This window comes from Rosa rugosa, chromosome 1, assembly GCF_958449725.1.
Source record: "Rosa rugosa chromosome 1, drRosRugo1.1, whole genome shotgun sequence".
Lineage (NCBI taxonomy): Eukaryota > Viridiplantae > Streptophyta > Magnoliopsida > Rosales > Rosaceae > Rosa > Rosa rugosa.
This window is the reverse complement of record NC_084820.1, coordinates 16,421,648-16,439,746: the sequence shown is the minus strand read 5'-3', so window position 1 is coordinate 16,439,746 and position 18,099 is coordinate 16,421,648. Positions and strand designations below refer to the sequence as shown.

The following is an 18,099-nucleotide window of genomic DNA, read 5'->3' as shown; positions in this document are numbered from 1 at the left end:
GTTAGCCTTATTACTTGTGGCAGTAAGGCTTCTCCTGCATCATATAGGTTTTATAGAACATAGAATTGCCAGTTACTGACAGCTTGAACAGGAATGGTTCAGCTGATAAGATTATGGTATGGAACTTGTAACAGACTTCGTGTTTTCCAACTGGAGATGAAGTAGTACAATTTTAAGAAGAATACTTAATGCCACCATTAGCTGAAGTTTAGATCGCATTTCTCTGCTGATGGCATTTATGTCTTATAGAACATGTTGTGTGCATGATGGAGGGTGCATTGAACTTAATTTTCAATTCTGAACTAGGAAGGGCTTCCATTGTCAATAAATCATTAAATCATATGCTTTAGTTATAGTGGCAAATGTTTACTACACACTGCAATCAAAACTGAGATAGGGAAGGCTTCCATGCTGGAAAAACTTACATGCTAGACCTAGTTTGGCGGTCTATAGTAGCTATAAACTCCATAGAAGGTTTGAGTGAAAGTCAGAAACAGCAACACAACAGCAGCAAGGAAGGAGAGGATGGCCCAGGGATTGCTGAAGTAGTTGTGCTTTAAACTGGCACGCCATGCATTCCACCGGTGGTCGTAGTAGCGGTTTACATCAGCCGAAAGCCGAGAAAGATAACTGTCATTGATGTCGAAGACCACCTCTTGGCAGAGACGATTAAATAGGTCAGCAACCTCAGCATCACTGCCAAGCCAGTGTTCAATTATGCCACAATAATGTAGATAACCCACATCAGCAGGAGAGTTGATCAAGTTGTCCATGAAGATGACATAGGAGGTAATGTCATTGCTGCAATCAAGATGACACTGCTCAAATGCAATAAGATTGAGGAATAGAGATTTAGTACCATCGTGGATCAAGAGCCTTGGAATACTCAGAATCCCATTTTCAAATTTCACATCCCAGAACCGATCAGTCTTCCTCTTCTTGAACTTGATCCCGGCCTCCCTAAGCTCTGTGACACAATGAATCAACTGTGTCCTCCTTTTATCGGCAACCCGATTCACGTTTGACCATCTCTTGATCCAAACTCTTGGCACAGGTTTCGGCCCTGATCGCAATAGACTACGCCGGAAAACATCAAGGCAATGAAGGGCACCTTGATCAGACAATGGATCAAAGGTTGTTGCATATCCAAGTGATGACTCCAATTTGTTCCGATCACTCTTTGTTAATGGCTCATCTGTTGGCATTAATGGGTCGAAAAACCTCAATGCTAGCTTGGATACAAGTCCTTTAAGCTCAGGATCCCCCAACTGCAGACCCAACAGCCGGTCAAGAACGAAAAGTGGAAGCTGATTCTCAAGCATAATCATGTCCCTCTGAATCGAATGCATCGAGCCACGCATTGCAAAAATGGGATCGTTTCGAGGGTACCCGAGTTGCTTAAACCCCTCAGCTGCACCACGAAATAGCTCAAGCACAAAGCAACCATCAAGCACCATCATTTCAACAAACTCATTGCTACTAAGGCTTATCGCAACCGGCCCTTCATAGCAAGACCGAGCTTTTTCTTCAACTTCTTTCATAGAATCAAGATAAAGCTTTATGTCCTGATTAGTCCTCTTGAGCATTTGATGTAGCGAACGCCACTTGTGGCGGTCCATTTGGCGAAGGCGTCTCCTTCCATGGTGGTAAGGCCCCAATGACACAATCTGAGGAACATAAGCTTTGTCATCACCTTCTCTAAGGTAATGTGGGACTCTGTAGATGCAGAGCTTTGACCACACATTTGCTGCATCGTCTTGAGAAGCTTGCTCGAGTTTGTCTTTGATGGTGAGAACCCACTCGGACTCTGGCGTTTTCGGCCCTTCTTCAAATTTCCCATCACCACCATTTTGGATCACAACTTGGAGTGACTGAGATTGTTGCTGCTCTCGTTTCTGCAGATTCTGATCAGAAGATTGGATTGATTGGTTCGGATTTGCTATTCCGGATTCAACTGTTTCTCGGAGCTTGACTGTGATCAGGTACCAGCTCAGGAGCTCCTTGTTGAACACAGCAACCATTTTTGTGGGAGAATGCTATTCTGGGATTGGCTTAGCTTGACTCCTAAGCAATTATAGGGACAACTAGCAAAGGGGCCAACTATGAAGGGTATGAAAATAATGGGGTAGTTGCTTAACATTATGATACAAATTGGGTTTAGATAAGTTTCTAATTTGATACTTTAATAAACATATGGGCCCTTTTGGGACTTTTAGGTATAATGTTATGGAATCGTCTACAGTACATTAATGTACCGATACATCAAGTAGACTAGTTCAATACAGAGGTAGACCAGCTCAGTACATGGGTAGACATGCATGGAGTTAGTCTACCCTTGTACCGAGCTAGTCTACCTCTGTATTGAACCTAGTCTACTTGATGTATCGGTTCATTAATGTACTGAAGTATTTTCCTAATGTTATATTCTTACTCTCATGGTTTATTCTTGTGTCTCCAACTCTTGAGGGTATGATTTTCTTTGAATTCAAACTATACTGTCTCACAACCATTTAAAAACTCCCATTAGATCTGGTTTAAAAAGGCACTAAGACTTCAAAGAGGAGTGGATATCAGTCAGCTTTGGAAAGGTAATGTCTCACAAAGTTGGGGGTGATAAGGTTAATTTACCATTTCAATAGGACTTTACCAAATAAAGAAGAAAAATGGGATTCTGGTTTCTTTTTCCTTTTGGTCTGAGGGATTCTAGCTACTACTGCAAAAAAAAGGAGAAGAAAAAATCTATATAAAAATGATGTGTTCTTGCACAACTTCATCATAAAAATTGGGTTCTTGCACGTTTTGCCAATTGAGCTGGAGAAGAGGAAAGTATTTATAATTTGTATAGTTTAAGCTGGGAAAGAAATGAATAGCACACATGGACAGAACATCAATTGACCAAATTGGCTGTTTAATGATGGCCTCTTTGTTTTCACTCTGTTATCAATTCTTGATTATCCGTAAACAAGTTACAATTTTGAGGGCAAATAATTGGGTAAATTACAAACATAAAACATAATGTTATACACTTATACCTTTCCAAAAAAAAAACTGTGTTATAATTCAAGGGCATGCGTATCAAATTGTGATAAGAATGCTAAGGCCCAACCTCAAGAAATTGCATCTCACCTTCAAAACTAGTTTTTCAACAATTAGATGATGAAGATTTTGGAGGTTTTTTTGGTTATTCTAAAGCCAAATATGAGTACATTACTTAATATGAGGTTATGTAACGCAGGGAAGAAGCTAAATGCCACCTTACATAAAATAATGTCGAGTGTTATTTTCTATTAGAATTTTGCAGAGAGATTAAGCAGAGTTATGTCACATTTTTTATAGAAAATGTACTTTATTGCCAATTATAGGCATTCAGTTGCATGGTTGCACCCTTGGGGGGTGTTTGTTTCATGGGATTGGATGGGATTGGACTGTCTTATTTATTAGAGTAAGAGTTATCCCATGTTTGGCTGAAACAAGGACTCACTTAAATGAGACTATGCAGTCCCCGAGTCTACCTCCGCACCTTCTTACATAGTCTCCCCAAATTTCACCGGACTGTGGAAGCAGGTCTTATGCAACGCTAAAGTCTCGTTCTTCGCTTCAGCCTCATCGTTCTCACTCACTCGTTTCCTTCGCTTCAGTCTTCTCCGGCTGCTCTTTTTCAGGTTCAATTCTCTCATTTCTCATGCTCTCTGTCTTGTGTTGATTATTGTTCACTCTCCCCTTCAACCCTCTCTACCTTCTTCTTTCTCCGTCTACTATAATTTGTTTTATTAAAGATTATGGAATGATTATCTGTAATTTGTTTATGGGTAGTGATTATTTTACGGATTGATTGAGGATTTGGTGTCTGAGTAGCTTGATTTGTTGAGAATTTGATCAATTTCATGACTGGGTCTCTCTCTCTCTCCCCCCTTCAACCCTCTCTACCTTCTTCTTTCTCTGTCTACTGTAATTTGTTTTATTAAAGATTATGGACTGATTATCTACTGTAATTTGTTTATGGGTAGTGATTATTTTACAGATTGATTGAGGATTTGGTGTCTGAGTAGCTTGATTTGTTGAGAATTTGATCAATTTCATGACTGGATCAATTTCAATTTGATCAATTGTTGTTTAGGAAGGAAACTACTCGGTATTGGAGAAGTTCTATGTACATCGGCAAGGATACAAGAACAGATTTTCAAAATCCAGGACCAGGTATATATTTCGTTTCTTGCTATTATCTTTATGGATGTGTGAAATAAAACCTTCGCATACTGTTAAGTTGAGGTCAAACTCATTAGCCAGAAACTGACCATTACTTGGAGCTATCTTTATTAATAGCTAAGCACCAGATCCATCTGTTTCTTGTAATTGAGGATCCCATTTTTTTAGAAGTCCTCTAATGCTGGTTGTTTATGTAATTGATTCAGTCCACAACAAGCTGCTTCCCTGAATTGTTCTTTCAGGCATTTCTCTGCCCTTTGGATTCCTAACAAGTACAAAATGCTCCTAGCCACTTTTTGATAATATAAATTCAGTCTTATCTTTTGTTTCATTTTGTAATTTATGTTTTTGATATGTGGAGTTAATGAAATTGGTTCTGTTTTCGGATGTATGTGGAGGCTTTGAAATGTGCATTGTGGCTTGCTGCTTTGGCACACTTCTGGAATAATGAAGGCATTACTGATCATATCAGGTTTGTCTCTTAACTTGTATACTGGCATACTGCTATTAATTATAGTGATGTTATAAGACTAATCATTGTAAGCAGTATAGCACTTTCAAAATTTCTACATGATAGACAAGTTACGGGGATTAAACCGAAATTTTGCCGGTTTGTTGTTCATTGTTTGGTTACTGAGAAAACGTAGAAAATTTTTAAGTGAAGTTTTTCTTGTTGTCTTATAGTCATCAAAGGTACATGTTAAAATTGTGCATATTTGTGTGTTTACAGATGAGGGAGATGACTGTCCCATGACCAAGCTGCCAGAAATCAACTTTGAGGCTCTGTTTTGGTGCAAAACTCCTAGAGAAATGAAGCTTATTTTTAGGCTCATGTTGTTATTACGTTAGGAAACTTTCATTATGGAAGGGAGCTTGTCCTTATCACCAAGGGTGGCACTCCTTTCTAATCAAGCAAAATTTACTTTGCTCACAAAGTATGTATTAGCTGATCTTTTAGGATGTGGCTCTCTATCTTGCAGAGGCCATTTTGACCCTTTAGGATGTCCTGTATGTCCGCAGTTTATTAATGAAATTATTTCCTATATGATTCAAAAAAAAGTGTAAAACTACATTATAAATATTATCTCTTATTAATAGATAATATTTTGCTTTAAAAAAAAATATTGTGATATGCAAAATTAAATTAGTCCTAAACACCAACAAACATGGGATATGACTATTTTGACTATTCTGCTCTTTAGTCCTAAGCAGTACCAAACATGGGTCAGGTATTAATATAGCTTAAGCCAGGTTAGAGGAGTCCTGGACTGTTATAGAAATTAAGGCGGGGCATAATAGTCCTGTGAAACAAACACAACCTTGAAGTACAAGACTATTATCGCTCTATACAGGAATTGAGCAAAATTTTTGTAGTGCTACTTGATGTATTGATACTCTATATTACATGATACTATTTTTTTTTATCAAGGAAGGGGTGTCAATCCATTAATAGTAAAAGAATGCTACATTACAAAATGACTCACCCAAAGAACCGGGCTACGACAATATTGAGCTATGAAATAAAACTCTAATGTAAAAACCCTAAAACAATCTAACATAATGCAACCCTAGAGTGAAGCTTCAAGTAACTAAGTAACCTGATACTATCAGGGAAGACTCCAAACAGGATTCCTCAATTTATTCATGTTTCTGAATAATCACTCCTACACATAAAGGACTTTTCCAAATTCAACTAGTAAGATAAAATCTAGGAGAAAAACGTGAACTTCCTACTCATGAGATAAGATTTAAGAGAAAAACGTGAACCGTACCACATGCTAGAGAGTCATTTTATCCCTCACTTCAACAAAATACTAAACTTTGAAATAATTAATGAAAAAAAAAAGAGAGACAGTAATATATGATAAAATCTAGGAGAAAAACATGAACTCCCTACTCATAAGATAAGATCTAGGAGAAAAACATGAACTCTATCAAAACGGACAATAAGCTTTTTGGAGCTCATCAATATTGTTCTAAAACCAGCCTGAAGCAGATAAGAATGAATTATATCTATTTCTAAAACCACTCCATTCTGAAATCCTCCTATTTTCACCTATAAATATGTCATAAAGAGTAATCAATTGGTGTGTGCACAAATCTGCTACTTGATGATTAGATTTTGGATTTCATAGAGAATGGTAAGAGAAATACAGGCGTACAATGGTCAAAAGGAAGAGGAAGAGGAAGATGGTATTATAAGATTGAAGAGCCCAACCATGGAGCAATTAACGAACGAATCCATGATTTACCTGTGGTATTACTATACACATCTATAATATTTCAATCTTTATTTTCCTTGAATCAATGACAATTTTTCATTTTTTTCATTTTCTTATCCATGGATAATTTTTTTTTGGGTCCTTGACCCAAAGCCCCAAAATGAGCAAAAATGATCTCAATTACCCCTGCAACAGATTTTTGTTCCCACACACACAATTTAACAAGAAATGACAATTTTGCCCTTAATCTAATTAAGAAACTACAACGTGCCACTCGCTATATCTCTCCTCTCTCTCCAGATCCAGTTTCTCTCTCTCTCTCTCTCTCTCTCTCTCTCTCTCTCTCTCTCTCTCTCTCTCTCTCTCTCTCTCTCTCTCTCTCTCTCTCTCTCTCCGATCTCCGATCTCCATATCCGGCGCAGCGATGGCATTCACGCTTGAAGACGACGACGACCGCCCTCCCTCGACCTCTCCGGCCACCAGTTCGACTACTGCGACTGCGTCGTCTCCCTTCTCTCTCTCCTCCGCGCTCTCTCTCTCTCTCTCCTTCGCGACGACGATTTGGCCTTTGCTGAGTCCTGCGCGCTCCATTCTCCGGCCCAACTCCACCGCTGGTGAGTTGTTTCCAGTCCTCTCTCTCCGGCAAGATTCCGAGGAGCATCGCCAACCTGACTCACCTTCGGCTCATACAATCAGTTTTCCGGTTGGGTTCCGGCGAGCTTCGACGCTGGACCACAACCTGTTGGAATGAACACTGCCGTCGGCTATAGCCAATTGCGCCGGCGCTGGCCTGATTCAAGGTGAGTTCTTTGTTTTGTGCTATTGACTTGGATTCGAAATGAAGGCCTAAGACCGAGTAAGATTAATCAGATATCTATATACACTCGTCTCTCTGGCTAGCTAGTGAATTTCATCTTGTCCTCTTTATTAATTATATAGGTGGATGCATTGAAGCAAGAACTGGGAGAATTCAATATTTGCGCAGAGAGATAGAAGAGAAGATCTGAGACAGCAGAGAGTACAGTATTTCAGTAGTGTTGTGAGTTTGGGTGCCCAAAGCACTGGGTGCCCAATTTTTTTTTTTTTTTTTTGGTAAAATTGAGGCAGAAAGCCTGGGAGGAAAGAAAAAGGTAAAAACAAAAAGTTCTATTGGGGCAATAGACGTATGTTAAAGCGTCTATTGGAGGGCAATAGACGCCTGTTGGGGAGCAATAGACGTTTTGAATTGATGTAATCTCCTTGTTTTTTTTCTGTATTCAAAGTTTTATTTGTCTAAATTTAGGAAGATTAGTTCCCATTCTGGCAACTGAAAGTCCTATTGGGGGGCAATAGGCTTCTATTGGGGGGCAATACATGGCTGATAGTCGTCTATTGGGGGGCAATAGACGTCTATTAGGGGGCAATAGACTGTTGGGGCAATAGACGTCTATTGGGGGGCAATAGACCTCTATTACCCATCTATTAGGGGGCAATAGATGTCTATGGAGGGCAAAAAACTTTCCGGTGAGATTTTCAGCAAATTCCGGCGACCGGTGACCGGTGACCGGAATCCGGCGACGGTGACCGGAATCCGGCGACCGGTGACCGGCTCCGGCGAAGTCTCCTATAGTTTCTCTCTCTTCCATTTTCTCTCTCTCTCTCTCTCTAAGTAACAAAGGGTGAGGGGTAAAATGGTATTAAAAAAAAATTAAAAACAAAAAAAAAATCTTAATGGGGTATTAGGGAAGACTCCCTTAGAGTGTATTGGGTAAGAGAGAATTAAAAAAACTTCATGGGGTTAGTGGGAAAAAAATCCCTAGAAATGGGGTAAATGGATAAAAACCCTACTTTTTTTTTTTTAGATTTGCTTATCACAATTTTGAAAAGTTTGGTATCTATTCGGAAAAAAAAAAAAAAAATTAGACTACTTAGTACCTGAATTTATTCTTCATTTGACTATTAAAGGGTCAATAAAGATGAACTTCCTCTACACACCACCACACCACAAAGTGATGAATGAGTGCAAACATAGGCCAAGTTTTTAGGTTAAATTTATGGCCAAAATTTTATTTCAGACCAATTTTTGCTTTTTTGCTATGTCAATTTTTATTGTTTTGCTATGTGGCTCTTTTACTATTCAATGTAGAAAATTGCCCTTGAATTTAATAGAAAAATGGTGGGAAGTATCAAGTGGTGAAACAGAGAACAATACTTCAGGAGAGTACCATAACAGAGTCATTTATATTTACCAATTGAAATTTGACAACTGCCTCAGCTCAAAACAATTCAATATTAACTACCTTATATTACCCTTCAGTGTTTAATTTGTGTTAAACCGCGCACAGTCATACCACTCATAATGCTGGTGTGGTTTGACAATAGCACTAAAAACTTTCTCGAATATGAACTTGAACCCATCTATTCCATATATGTGTGTATATGCATAAACTCATATACTTAATGAGCTAAGGTCATAATATTATGCAACTATTGTTTTAGAGCATCTCCACCAGATTTGTCAAAAGATTAGTCAAAGAAAAAATTTGGCTAGTTTTAAAGCATTTTACAGCTCCAACAAACTACATAAAGTAAAGTTAAATTTAACTTTTGCCAAATTTGATAGCTATATTAGAGATGAGAGAATTTCACTTAAAGTTACATTATTTCTCCATTGTATGTTTTCTCTTTTATTTTTAGCTTGCTTTATTTTAAATTTAATTTTAAAATATAATAATAACTCATTTTCCACTTAATATAGTTAATAGAACTCTAAACGTAGCAAAGTCATATGTAAGTTTTTCACCATCATTTTCTAGGTTGGAAATTTTCGAAATGTTATAATCTGGACATAATATACTCTGGAAATATGGAATTGCATTAACGGTGTGTTTGGATGAGAAAATTATAAAATCCGTAGGAATTTATAAATGATGGAATCTTTAATTCCATCAATCTAAAATTCCATTAATTGCATTTTCTATTGTTTGGTTGCATCTATTTAGGATTTGAAATGTGTAATAAATTAAGAAAGTTTAAAAAAAAATAAAAAGATAAAATAGAAAAAAGTCTTGTTTTGGAAATAAAAATTGAATACTGCAAAGGAATTCGTAAATGACACCTATTTTGGTGGAAATTGAAGTGAGGAATTTAAATAACGAATTCCTTCGTTTTTTTCCACAGAGAAATTTAAAATTTCCAATCTGATAATGCCAAACGAGGGAATTGGCTTTTAGGAATTATGAAATCCTCACTTTCAATTAAATTCCATCATTTTTTCCCTCATCCAAACACACTCTAAAAGAATACAGTAAAAAAATAAAAATAAAAAGCCCAACTCCCTAATCACCTTGCAGTATTGCAGTTGTGAGTGTAGACAAACAGAGACTCTCACATAAACGTGAAGAGTGGAAGAAGACGTTATCGGTGGAAAGAAACGTAAACAGGTCCCTCATGACAAACGAGAGTAGACGAAAGAAAACGTGAGCAGTGGAAAGGAAACGTGAACAAGGCCATTGCTTTCTGATGAAGCTGGAAAGAAACGTGAACAGTGGAGCCTATAAATATGATCCCTCGCTTGCTTTCTGTCTCACACCTTCCTGAATTCCATCACTACTTGTTCTAGAGAATTGAGAGAAGACTGATAAATATAAGCTTTGCTTTATTGAGAGAATGGCTCAAGTTTCTGAGCCAGGCCAAAATGAAGAAGTGGAAGATGAAGATGCAATGAATGGAGGGTGTCAGGATTCTAAATCAATCGAATCAACGATTTACCAGAGGTCCAGAGGTATATAATTATACATCAATTACCATTCACTTACCCCATATTTGTTTCTGTCTTTGTGAATCATTCCGCCTTAGATATAATTCTGCTTCCATTATTCTCTGTGTGTGTATATATCAACGATTGACTGAGATATATTTCTCATGTCTGTTGATAGATTTGATCCAAGACAGCATAGTTGGACCCAAGTTTTGTTGAAATGGACAACCTAAACACAATATTCTGAAACTGGAGGAATGTTCTTCTTATTCAATTGAACTACAACTGATGGCTTTATAAGCCTTTACAAGAAAGGAGATAAAAACAAATTTGCACCCCACACTAAACGTGGATCATGGTCTAGACTGAATCAAACCTATAAGCACTTCCCTAACAAATAGGGATTATTAACAACATGAATAGAAACAGTAACTAACAAAACTTGACAGCTAAGTAACAACTTTCCAACAAGTTTACTGGATGCTTTGAATGAAAATGTAAGTCCATTTCTTTGATTTGTTTCAATCACGATTTCAGACATGCTTAGATATATATACATGCTGTAGTCTGGTGCCTCATTAATCTACGAACTATTTCCTGATATATCTACTTTTTTTGTGTTGCAGCTGGTGAATTGGGGGTCACTTGCTCAAGCTCTTGGGAAGAAGGAAAGGGGCTGAAGACAGCAGATGATTCTATAGGGTGGGGTTTTGATCATCCTCATCATATAAATTCATCCTACGCTTCTAAGTACTTCTGCCATCAGCATTACCATCTGAACCATCATCCAAATCCAGTCCGAGTGGTGGATACCTTTGGTGAAATAAACCACCGGACTTGGGTGCAAAGACGCGCCAGAGTATGAGTGGTGGAAACCTTTTTTTTTTTTTTTTTTTTTTTATAAAGGGAAAACCGAAGCTTTGAGCCTCCGAGCCGGGGCCTGACTCTCCCCATGGATGCTTTTATCTGAAGCAGGGTTCGAACCTCCGACCTATTACCAGTATCGAAGCAGCGTTCGCCCTGTTTAGAGGCCCATTGGATTGCCATCCGAGCCACACCACATGGGTCCGAGTGGTGGAAACCTTTCTGAAACCTTTACTTCTGTGGAACTCTTTTTTGAATGTTCTGAACGCTGAAGTAAAAGTGACATGGCATTATATTTTGGTAGTGATGTGATCCAATCTTATTGATAATATATGGTTGGCTTTTGTTTACACCAGCAGACATTTCAAGTAGGTATTGTAATCTTCTTGAAATGAAGGGGTGGTAACAGGTAAGATTTTGAAAGAGTTGGAAATAGTATGTGTACTTTTGTTCCTCAAAATGTTGTTATGTAGAATTTTAATGTGTGATGGAGAACTTGACAGGACCTGGAAATTATTGATGCTCAGATGCTCTTCCTTTATGATCTTAATAAAATTGTGAATTTTTGTGTCAGTGAGAGATCAAAATGGCAGGGTTAAGTTTATGATAGTGTTGAATTTGAATGTTACTGTTTGTATATTAATCACGCAAAACATGTACAAGATACAGACTATATATGGTGGAAGACACAACAGGCTAATGACCAACACGTCAAGGACTGTGAATCATTTCCACAAGTCACTGAGTCACTCCTAACTTTAAGCCATAAAACTAGGATCTAGAAGTAAGACATTACTGCAAAACTGTAGCTTAAGGTCCTCCTTTAAACAAGGAACACCCCTAAACTAGGAAGAGTATGGGAGAAGGTAACCCGTAGACCCTATAATTCAGCAGCTTCTAATAGATAGGTTACAAATTTTAAGTAGGTATCCATTTCCTTCTCATTCAACTTAATTAGCGGAGGATTGTCTTCAAACTCCTGGGGATATTATGAAGTACTTTTGACTTATATTTCTGTCAAGAATATTATGCTCTTTACAAGGTTTTCAAGATAAGTGGACCTGGGAGATAATGATTTCATCGTTTCCTAATGCAAAGTTCTAACTTTATGTTTCTTCTTGCAGATCAATGTTAATAGGTCGTTATCGGATACATTTCCAATCTAATTCTTCATTTACTTCTGAAAATGGTAGCTTTTGTGATTGAGGTTGAAGATGCCTATAACAGTTATAAAATTTCACTGACATAAATAAACAATTGAAAAGTACTTCCGCACGCGAGAAGCATGAAGGAGATGTTAATCACTTCAGATTGCTTGACTATGAATTTAAATGCTTGATTGCTTGACTCTTCACAAAACTTCAGATTATCTTTTATTTGACTTATTCATTAACATTACTGAACTGAATGAATAGAAACTAAGTTAATCTTAGACTTCAAAACTACTTCTTTATGAACTACAATGTATGTAGATGATGGTAAGGGAGACCCAACAAATTTGTCATTGTGGAAAATTTGGATGGCAGTTGGGGATTGAGTATCACATAACTAACTTACAAAATCACGTTGTACCATGATAGTTTCCATCTGGAAGTGATAATCCTCTCTCTCTCCCCATTTCATTGCACACTAACCATTTTTTTGCACTATGTACATAAACTACTTGGTTAGCATAATAGCATGTGTATTTTTTGAGATCTGGCTGAGATACCTGATTTGGAATCTGGCAAAGGCACCAGATTTTTGGGATAGCTAATCATTATACACTCATTTTGGTATGTAATGTATCTAAAATGTAGTTGTAATGTAAATTCAAGCATATCAATAATCACACGGGCCTTTTGCCTGGTATCTTTTCGAAAAACCAAGTTTAAACCAAATTTGGACTACTTTTTATCTCGAAGTTCATCACTCGTGCTATATATTACTCATACATCAATCAGTAAAGAACAGTTAAGAAGAAGTGGAATATTTAGGGACTAAACACAGCAAATTAATAATTAAGTACCTGAACTTTTCAAATATAAAAGTGTTTTTACCTAATAATAATTCACACAGCCACACTCTCCATGAACTCTGCATCCTCCGCCAAAGCTTGTAGAGTCTGAGTCGAAAGGCACACCTCAAAATCAATGCTTCCTTCTTCAGCCCCAGCAAACACAGTTAACTTCCCATCAAATTTGTTACCGGAGCCGCTTCGAACCGCCACGGGCCTCCCCCAACCAAAGTCATTACCGTACACATCAAACCGTGGTGAGCTTCCCGTACCCAACAAGTTACTTATCACCACAATTCTTGTTACCAGACTAGGATGCTCAACAAAGCCCTCGAAGAACTTCTTCGCTTCTAATTGTTTTGTCTGTAAAGCTATCATCTTGTTCAGTTCCATAGCGGCGCAGCCTAGTCCACCCTGAAGCAGTTCGCCTACATTGGATGTTGCGGTGCCAATTAGAACCGCATTTCCAAGGTATTGATCGGACAATGGAGGGTGTAGTCTCTGCCTCATGCCTACTAATACCGCGTACTTCGTTATTTCTTGACTTTCTTCATCATCAGTACTACTGGAAATGAGACGTCGGGTTCGGGTTATGGATACCCAAAGATGGCCCATGAGTGCTTGAAGGGAAGAGATCCTGCCAGTGCCCATCTGCGCATTGGCTTTGGATTTAAGCTCCGCAATCTTTTCCTTTCGAAAATGGAAAACTCTCTGCTGAAGCGGTTCCGTTGGTGGCACAACTTTCTCTTCCGGGTTTTGATATTGGAAGAAGGGAATTCGAATCGGGAGACGGATGATTCCATCAAGAAACTCACGGCCGAAAATGGGCTTAGCCACTCTGGAAGTTCCTGATCGAGAGATTTCGGACCAAGTGTTGAAGAAATTCCAGAAGCATGTACCATCACCAGCAGTGTGGTTCATAGTCAAACCAATGAAAATGCCATCAACGAGCTCAGTTACTTGCACCGCGAGCAAGGGTTTGGACTTACCTTCGTAGTTTACTGCACCATTCATCAAAAAGAAAGAGTAGACGATGCTATCCGGAACATAAACAGGGTCGAGGATATTGGCCACGGTGACACCATCCGCGGCTGCATGGACAAATTGGGCTCCAGCTCCATTGCAGTCCACGGAGAACGAGACCGTGTTGTCGTCGTCATTTTCGGTGACGGCCAGACGTCCAGCAAGTGGGTAGAAGATGTCCAATGTGAGTGAGAAGGAGGCTTTCAGGTGCTCAATCAGCTTCAACCTCTGCTTGTCGTTGAGGTCTTCTTCGTGATCGGGTTCGGGTTTGTGGAAGAGAAGGCCTTTTTGGATCGTATCTAGTAGCAATAATTGAACATCACATGGAGTTAATTCAATTTTAGTATACTGACTAATTTGGTTTTTGGGTTGAACATAAGTTGTAGAGATGAAGCGGATGTTCTCCATGGGAAACAGATCTGGGTACGTAGATAATTAATAAACTTATTCTGCAACTTACAAGGTTCACAATTCTAAGTGGAGTGAACTTCTTCTCATCTGTGGTATTATTTTGTGGCCGCAGAATATCGAAGATGGTGGTGTAGTGGGGTATAGTTCCACCAATGACCAATCAATTATTGAAACTTGATTTCAAACGGATGTGGAATAATTGTGATGGCCATGTTGCTCGTTTGAAGTAAAGTATCACTGCTCGATGGGTCGAGTAGTGGCCTCAATCATGTTTGTTGTCGACCTTTTAAGAATTTGTGAGGAAGAACGCAAACCAGTTTCGATTTTATTTTTATTCTCGCAAGTCGTAACTGTTATATAGAATTGGAAAGGGTGTTTTTAAATGTACCCGACAAAATTTTAAGTATACCCAGCATATTTATTTATTTTTAAATATGTCTAATAATTTCCCAAGTTGCCGTTATCGTGTACCCAGCAAAAGAACACTGTGATGAAAACTTCCTAACGTAAATACTGTAGGTGAGAGACATGGAGAACAAAAATTAAATTGCTGCTGTTTAATCAATCTTCCAGTCCTCATTTGATCCATCTTTCATAATGAAATTGCCCAACTCTAAGATTTGAGCACCTGGGTTGCTTATGTTTCTTGAAGTCTTGTCTTCTTGAATTTCCGATGGTTACAATATATGCTATAGAGGTTTCTTTGTTAAGGATATTGGCTACTAGGAACAACTCCTTTAATTCCTCCGTGACTAAATCAAAAGCCATTATTCTGTAACTAATCATATTTAGCGCTCCATTTTGCAAGTGCCCCTTCCTAGCAAATAGTTGACAGAATTGACGTCTTCAACACCAATACCCCTTCATATTTCATTGTACAAAGTGGACAGGAAATGAGAGGCCCAAGAGTCGTGATCGAAAGACAAGATGTGAATTAGTTAATACATGCTTTTATAAAAAGAGAGGTTAATTGAAATCACCGAAAAGGAATGAAGGATGCTGGGAAAGTTTTCATGGCCGTGTTTTTTTTTTTTGCTGGGTACAAGATAAGGTTAGTTTGGGAAATTAGATAGTTTAATTAGATATATTTTTAAATAAATAAATTTGCTGGGTGTATCAAGAACTTTGCTGGGTACATTTAGAAACACCCATTGGAAAACCACAACATCAATTCACATAACATATAGATACAAAATGTGTATTCAATGAGTATAACTAAAATATAAGAAGAACCTGTACTTATAGTAGATCAAAGTCTTATAAATTTCACTAGGTTCGAGGAGAGAGTATCCAGTACTAGTGTATGCAGGGACCTCAACCTTATATAGAGATGTTACTAAAGGATTTCTCCTATAAAGAGAATCCTAATATTTTTTTTGACTTTGTCAAGGGGAACCTAAAGGCTTCCTAGACCCAAGATAAACCCCTTCGGCGCATGTGAAATGCTCCAACTGTGCATTGCAGCACAGTGCCTGGCCACTTTGAAAGAGGATCCTAATATAATCCAACTAAATCTCTATATATTAACTTTCTTATACATATCAGATTTATACCTTAACTTTAAGTATTCGCAATAAACTATAAGATATGAGTCTTGATACAATCACATTACTTAGTCTTCATGTAATATAGATAATTGATGTTAATTAATCTTGCTATGATGTCACATTATGATTCTTACACTAAAAGCACATGTCAAAGCATAATGGAATTGTCACACTTCTTACGTGAATTAACCGTCTCTTATTTGTCTACATTTTCGTGTACTACCTGACGTGGCAAAGTTTCATTATCTAATGAAAGTTTCGTATTTGGTGATTTTTAAGACATTATTAATTACAACATAAAGTTATTTTTAAGTGATATACTTAACATTACTCCCGGTCTATCCATATTTCTATTTGGCATAACTTCATGGCTTGAAGCTGTGGTATCTACTTTTGGCCCATAATATATACTGAAATAGAGTAATAAACGCTACAAGATTCATCATTCATGTATGATGTGAAATAACAATGTAAACTGAGTATGTCACATGCATCAAAGCTCGTGCAGCCTGACACTGGGCCTAGCAACATGTGGCATACCCGTCAATCTGTTCTCTCTGGTGCTCCGGTACCATGGATGTGGAAATTGTAAGTATCTAACCTGGAATCAATTAATGACAATACTATTGCAAGTTCCTACTTATTTATTACCTCTTCTTGCTTTCTTTTTTGCGTTTTCGGTCTAACAATACATTATAACCCTAGGAATTGTTTCTTGTATAGTCGTATGACAGTGTTTCTAAAAACAAAAGCCGCACGTCATAAGAATCAGATATCAAATGTTTTCTGGGTTTTGTAGTAGTTAGAGGCATAAGACCTTCTGAGGATAAGCTCATTGCCTCATACCAATCTTCTTCAAGGTTTTTTTTTGGTCATAAATCTCCAAGGGCAGCCTTGCCGTAATGAACTTTCATTTCCAAAATCATCTTCTCTTTTAACATCGGCCAAACCCAAAACGCCTAAAAAGAGAAACGAAATTAATGACGTACAAATTACAATTAACGACTACAAATCGTTAAAGATCCATATCCTATCATTAACATAATCCCATTTTTTTAGAAAAATCATATACATTCCCAAACAAATATATATATTATTTTTTTAATCAAAGGGTTGGTTCTCAATCTTGATATGTTGTTGGAACACCTTTGAATTTTTTTTTAATTAAAATAAAGGATTAGGCGATATTAGCCCCTCGTTAGCGGTCATTGCGCAAGGCGCCTACCATCCCCATAAGAGAGAGGGGACCACTACACCAAGGAACCCGGCCACCCCCCGTCCCTCTATTTTATTTTATTAGAATAATAAAAAACAAAATACAAGATGGAAGAGGGGGACATAAACCAAAACCTCTCCCAATACCAAGAAACATTACAACTGGACTGAAATTTCCAACATTAAAGATAGCAAATCGTCCTATCTGTAAATAAGAGAAAAAACTGAGGACTAATAAGGACCCCCAAAAGAAGAACCCAAGAGAAGCAACCAACATCTACTATGCAAACCTGAAATTAGGAAGGCCTGCCAAATCTCGGGAATATGCCGCAAGTGCACAAGGAGGGCAAGAGTCCCACCAATGAACACCAACCTGATTTGCCCCAAAATTAGCTAAAGAATCCGCTACCTGATTGCCTTCGCGATAGATATGAGAAACTTTCACTGACATCGATGCAAGCATAACCCGACAGTTGAACCAATTGGTAGAGTATCGTCATGATACATCACTCTAAAGAGAAGACAAAAAATGAATTACCAAGGCCGAGTCACTTTCAATCCATAGGGAGCGCCAACCTTTCTGTGATGCAATATGAATAGCATGAATCACTGCCTGAAGCTCAACCTCCAAAGCAAAGGCCACCCCAAGAGCCCCCGCAAAAAAACCAAGCACACGCCCCAAATGATCACGAAAAATGCCACCGAAACCTGCTGGACCGGGAGTGCCTCTAGCTGCGCCATCAGTATTAACCTTAACTTGTAAAATAGAAGGAGAATGCCACATAACCTCTATAATTTTTTGAGCTTTAGGGGGTCTTCCAAGAATACCTATCCGACGCAGAATGAAAAGCTCAGCAACTGAATTCTTCATGGTTC

General features: G+C 38.1%; 3 protein-coding genes and 1 long non-coding RNA gene across 6 annotated transcripts; 2 read left to right on the top strand and 2 right to left on the bottom strand.

The window, feature by feature from the left end:
- Positions 1 to 327: 327 nt before the first annotated feature.
- Positions 328 to 2,130, bottom strand: LOC133721052 (UPF0481 protein At3g47200-like). Its single transcript, XM_062147572.1, has one exon. It carries the CDS (start codon positions 2,019 to 2,021, stop codon positions 435 to 437), a length of 1,587 nt encoding a protein of 528 aa, XP_062003556.1. The 5' UTR covers positions 2,022 to 2,130; the 3' UTR covers positions 328 to 434.
- Positions 2,131 to 3,394: 1,264 nt separating this feature from the next.
- LOC133727399 (uncharacterized) lies at positions 3,395 to 5,361 on the top strand. 3 transcript variants are annotated; one of them, XR_009855156.1, is made up of 4 exons: positions 3,395 to 4,197; positions 4,413 to 4,478; positions 4,605 to 4,678; positions 4,937 to 5,361. It is a non-coding gene; the product is annotated as an uncharacterized LOC133727399 (long non-coding RNA). The 3 variants fall into 3 exon arrangements; XR_009855157.1 differs by having other exon boundaries at positions 4,413 to 4,678; XR_009855155.1 differs by having other exon boundaries at positions 3,395 to 4,678.
- Positions 5,362 to 9,375: 4,014 nt separating this feature from the next.
- LOC133727398 (uncharacterized) lies at positions 9,376 to 12,191 on the top strand. Its single transcript, XM_062154986.1, has 2 exons — positions 9,376 to 10,191; positions 10,794 to 12,191. Exons 1-2 carry the CDS (start codon positions 10,077 to 10,079, stop codon positions 11,030 to 11,032), a joined length of 354 nt encoding a protein of 117 aa, XP_062010970.1. The 5' UTR covers positions 9,376 to 10,076; the 3' UTR covers positions 11,033 to 12,191.
- An 833-nt stretch (positions 12,192 to 13,024) lies between these two features.
- On the bottom strand, positions 13,025 to 14,575 carry LOC133727397 (uncharacterized acetyltransferase At3g50280-like). The gene has a single exon (XM_062154985.1). The coding sequence runs from the start codon at positions 14,456 to 14,458 to the stop codon at positions 13,082 to 13,084; it is 1,377 nt and encodes a 458-aa protein (XP_062010969.1). The 5' UTR covers positions 14,459 to 14,575; the 3' UTR covers positions 13,025 to 13,081.
- Positions 14,576 to 18,099: the final 3,524 nt, after the last annotated feature.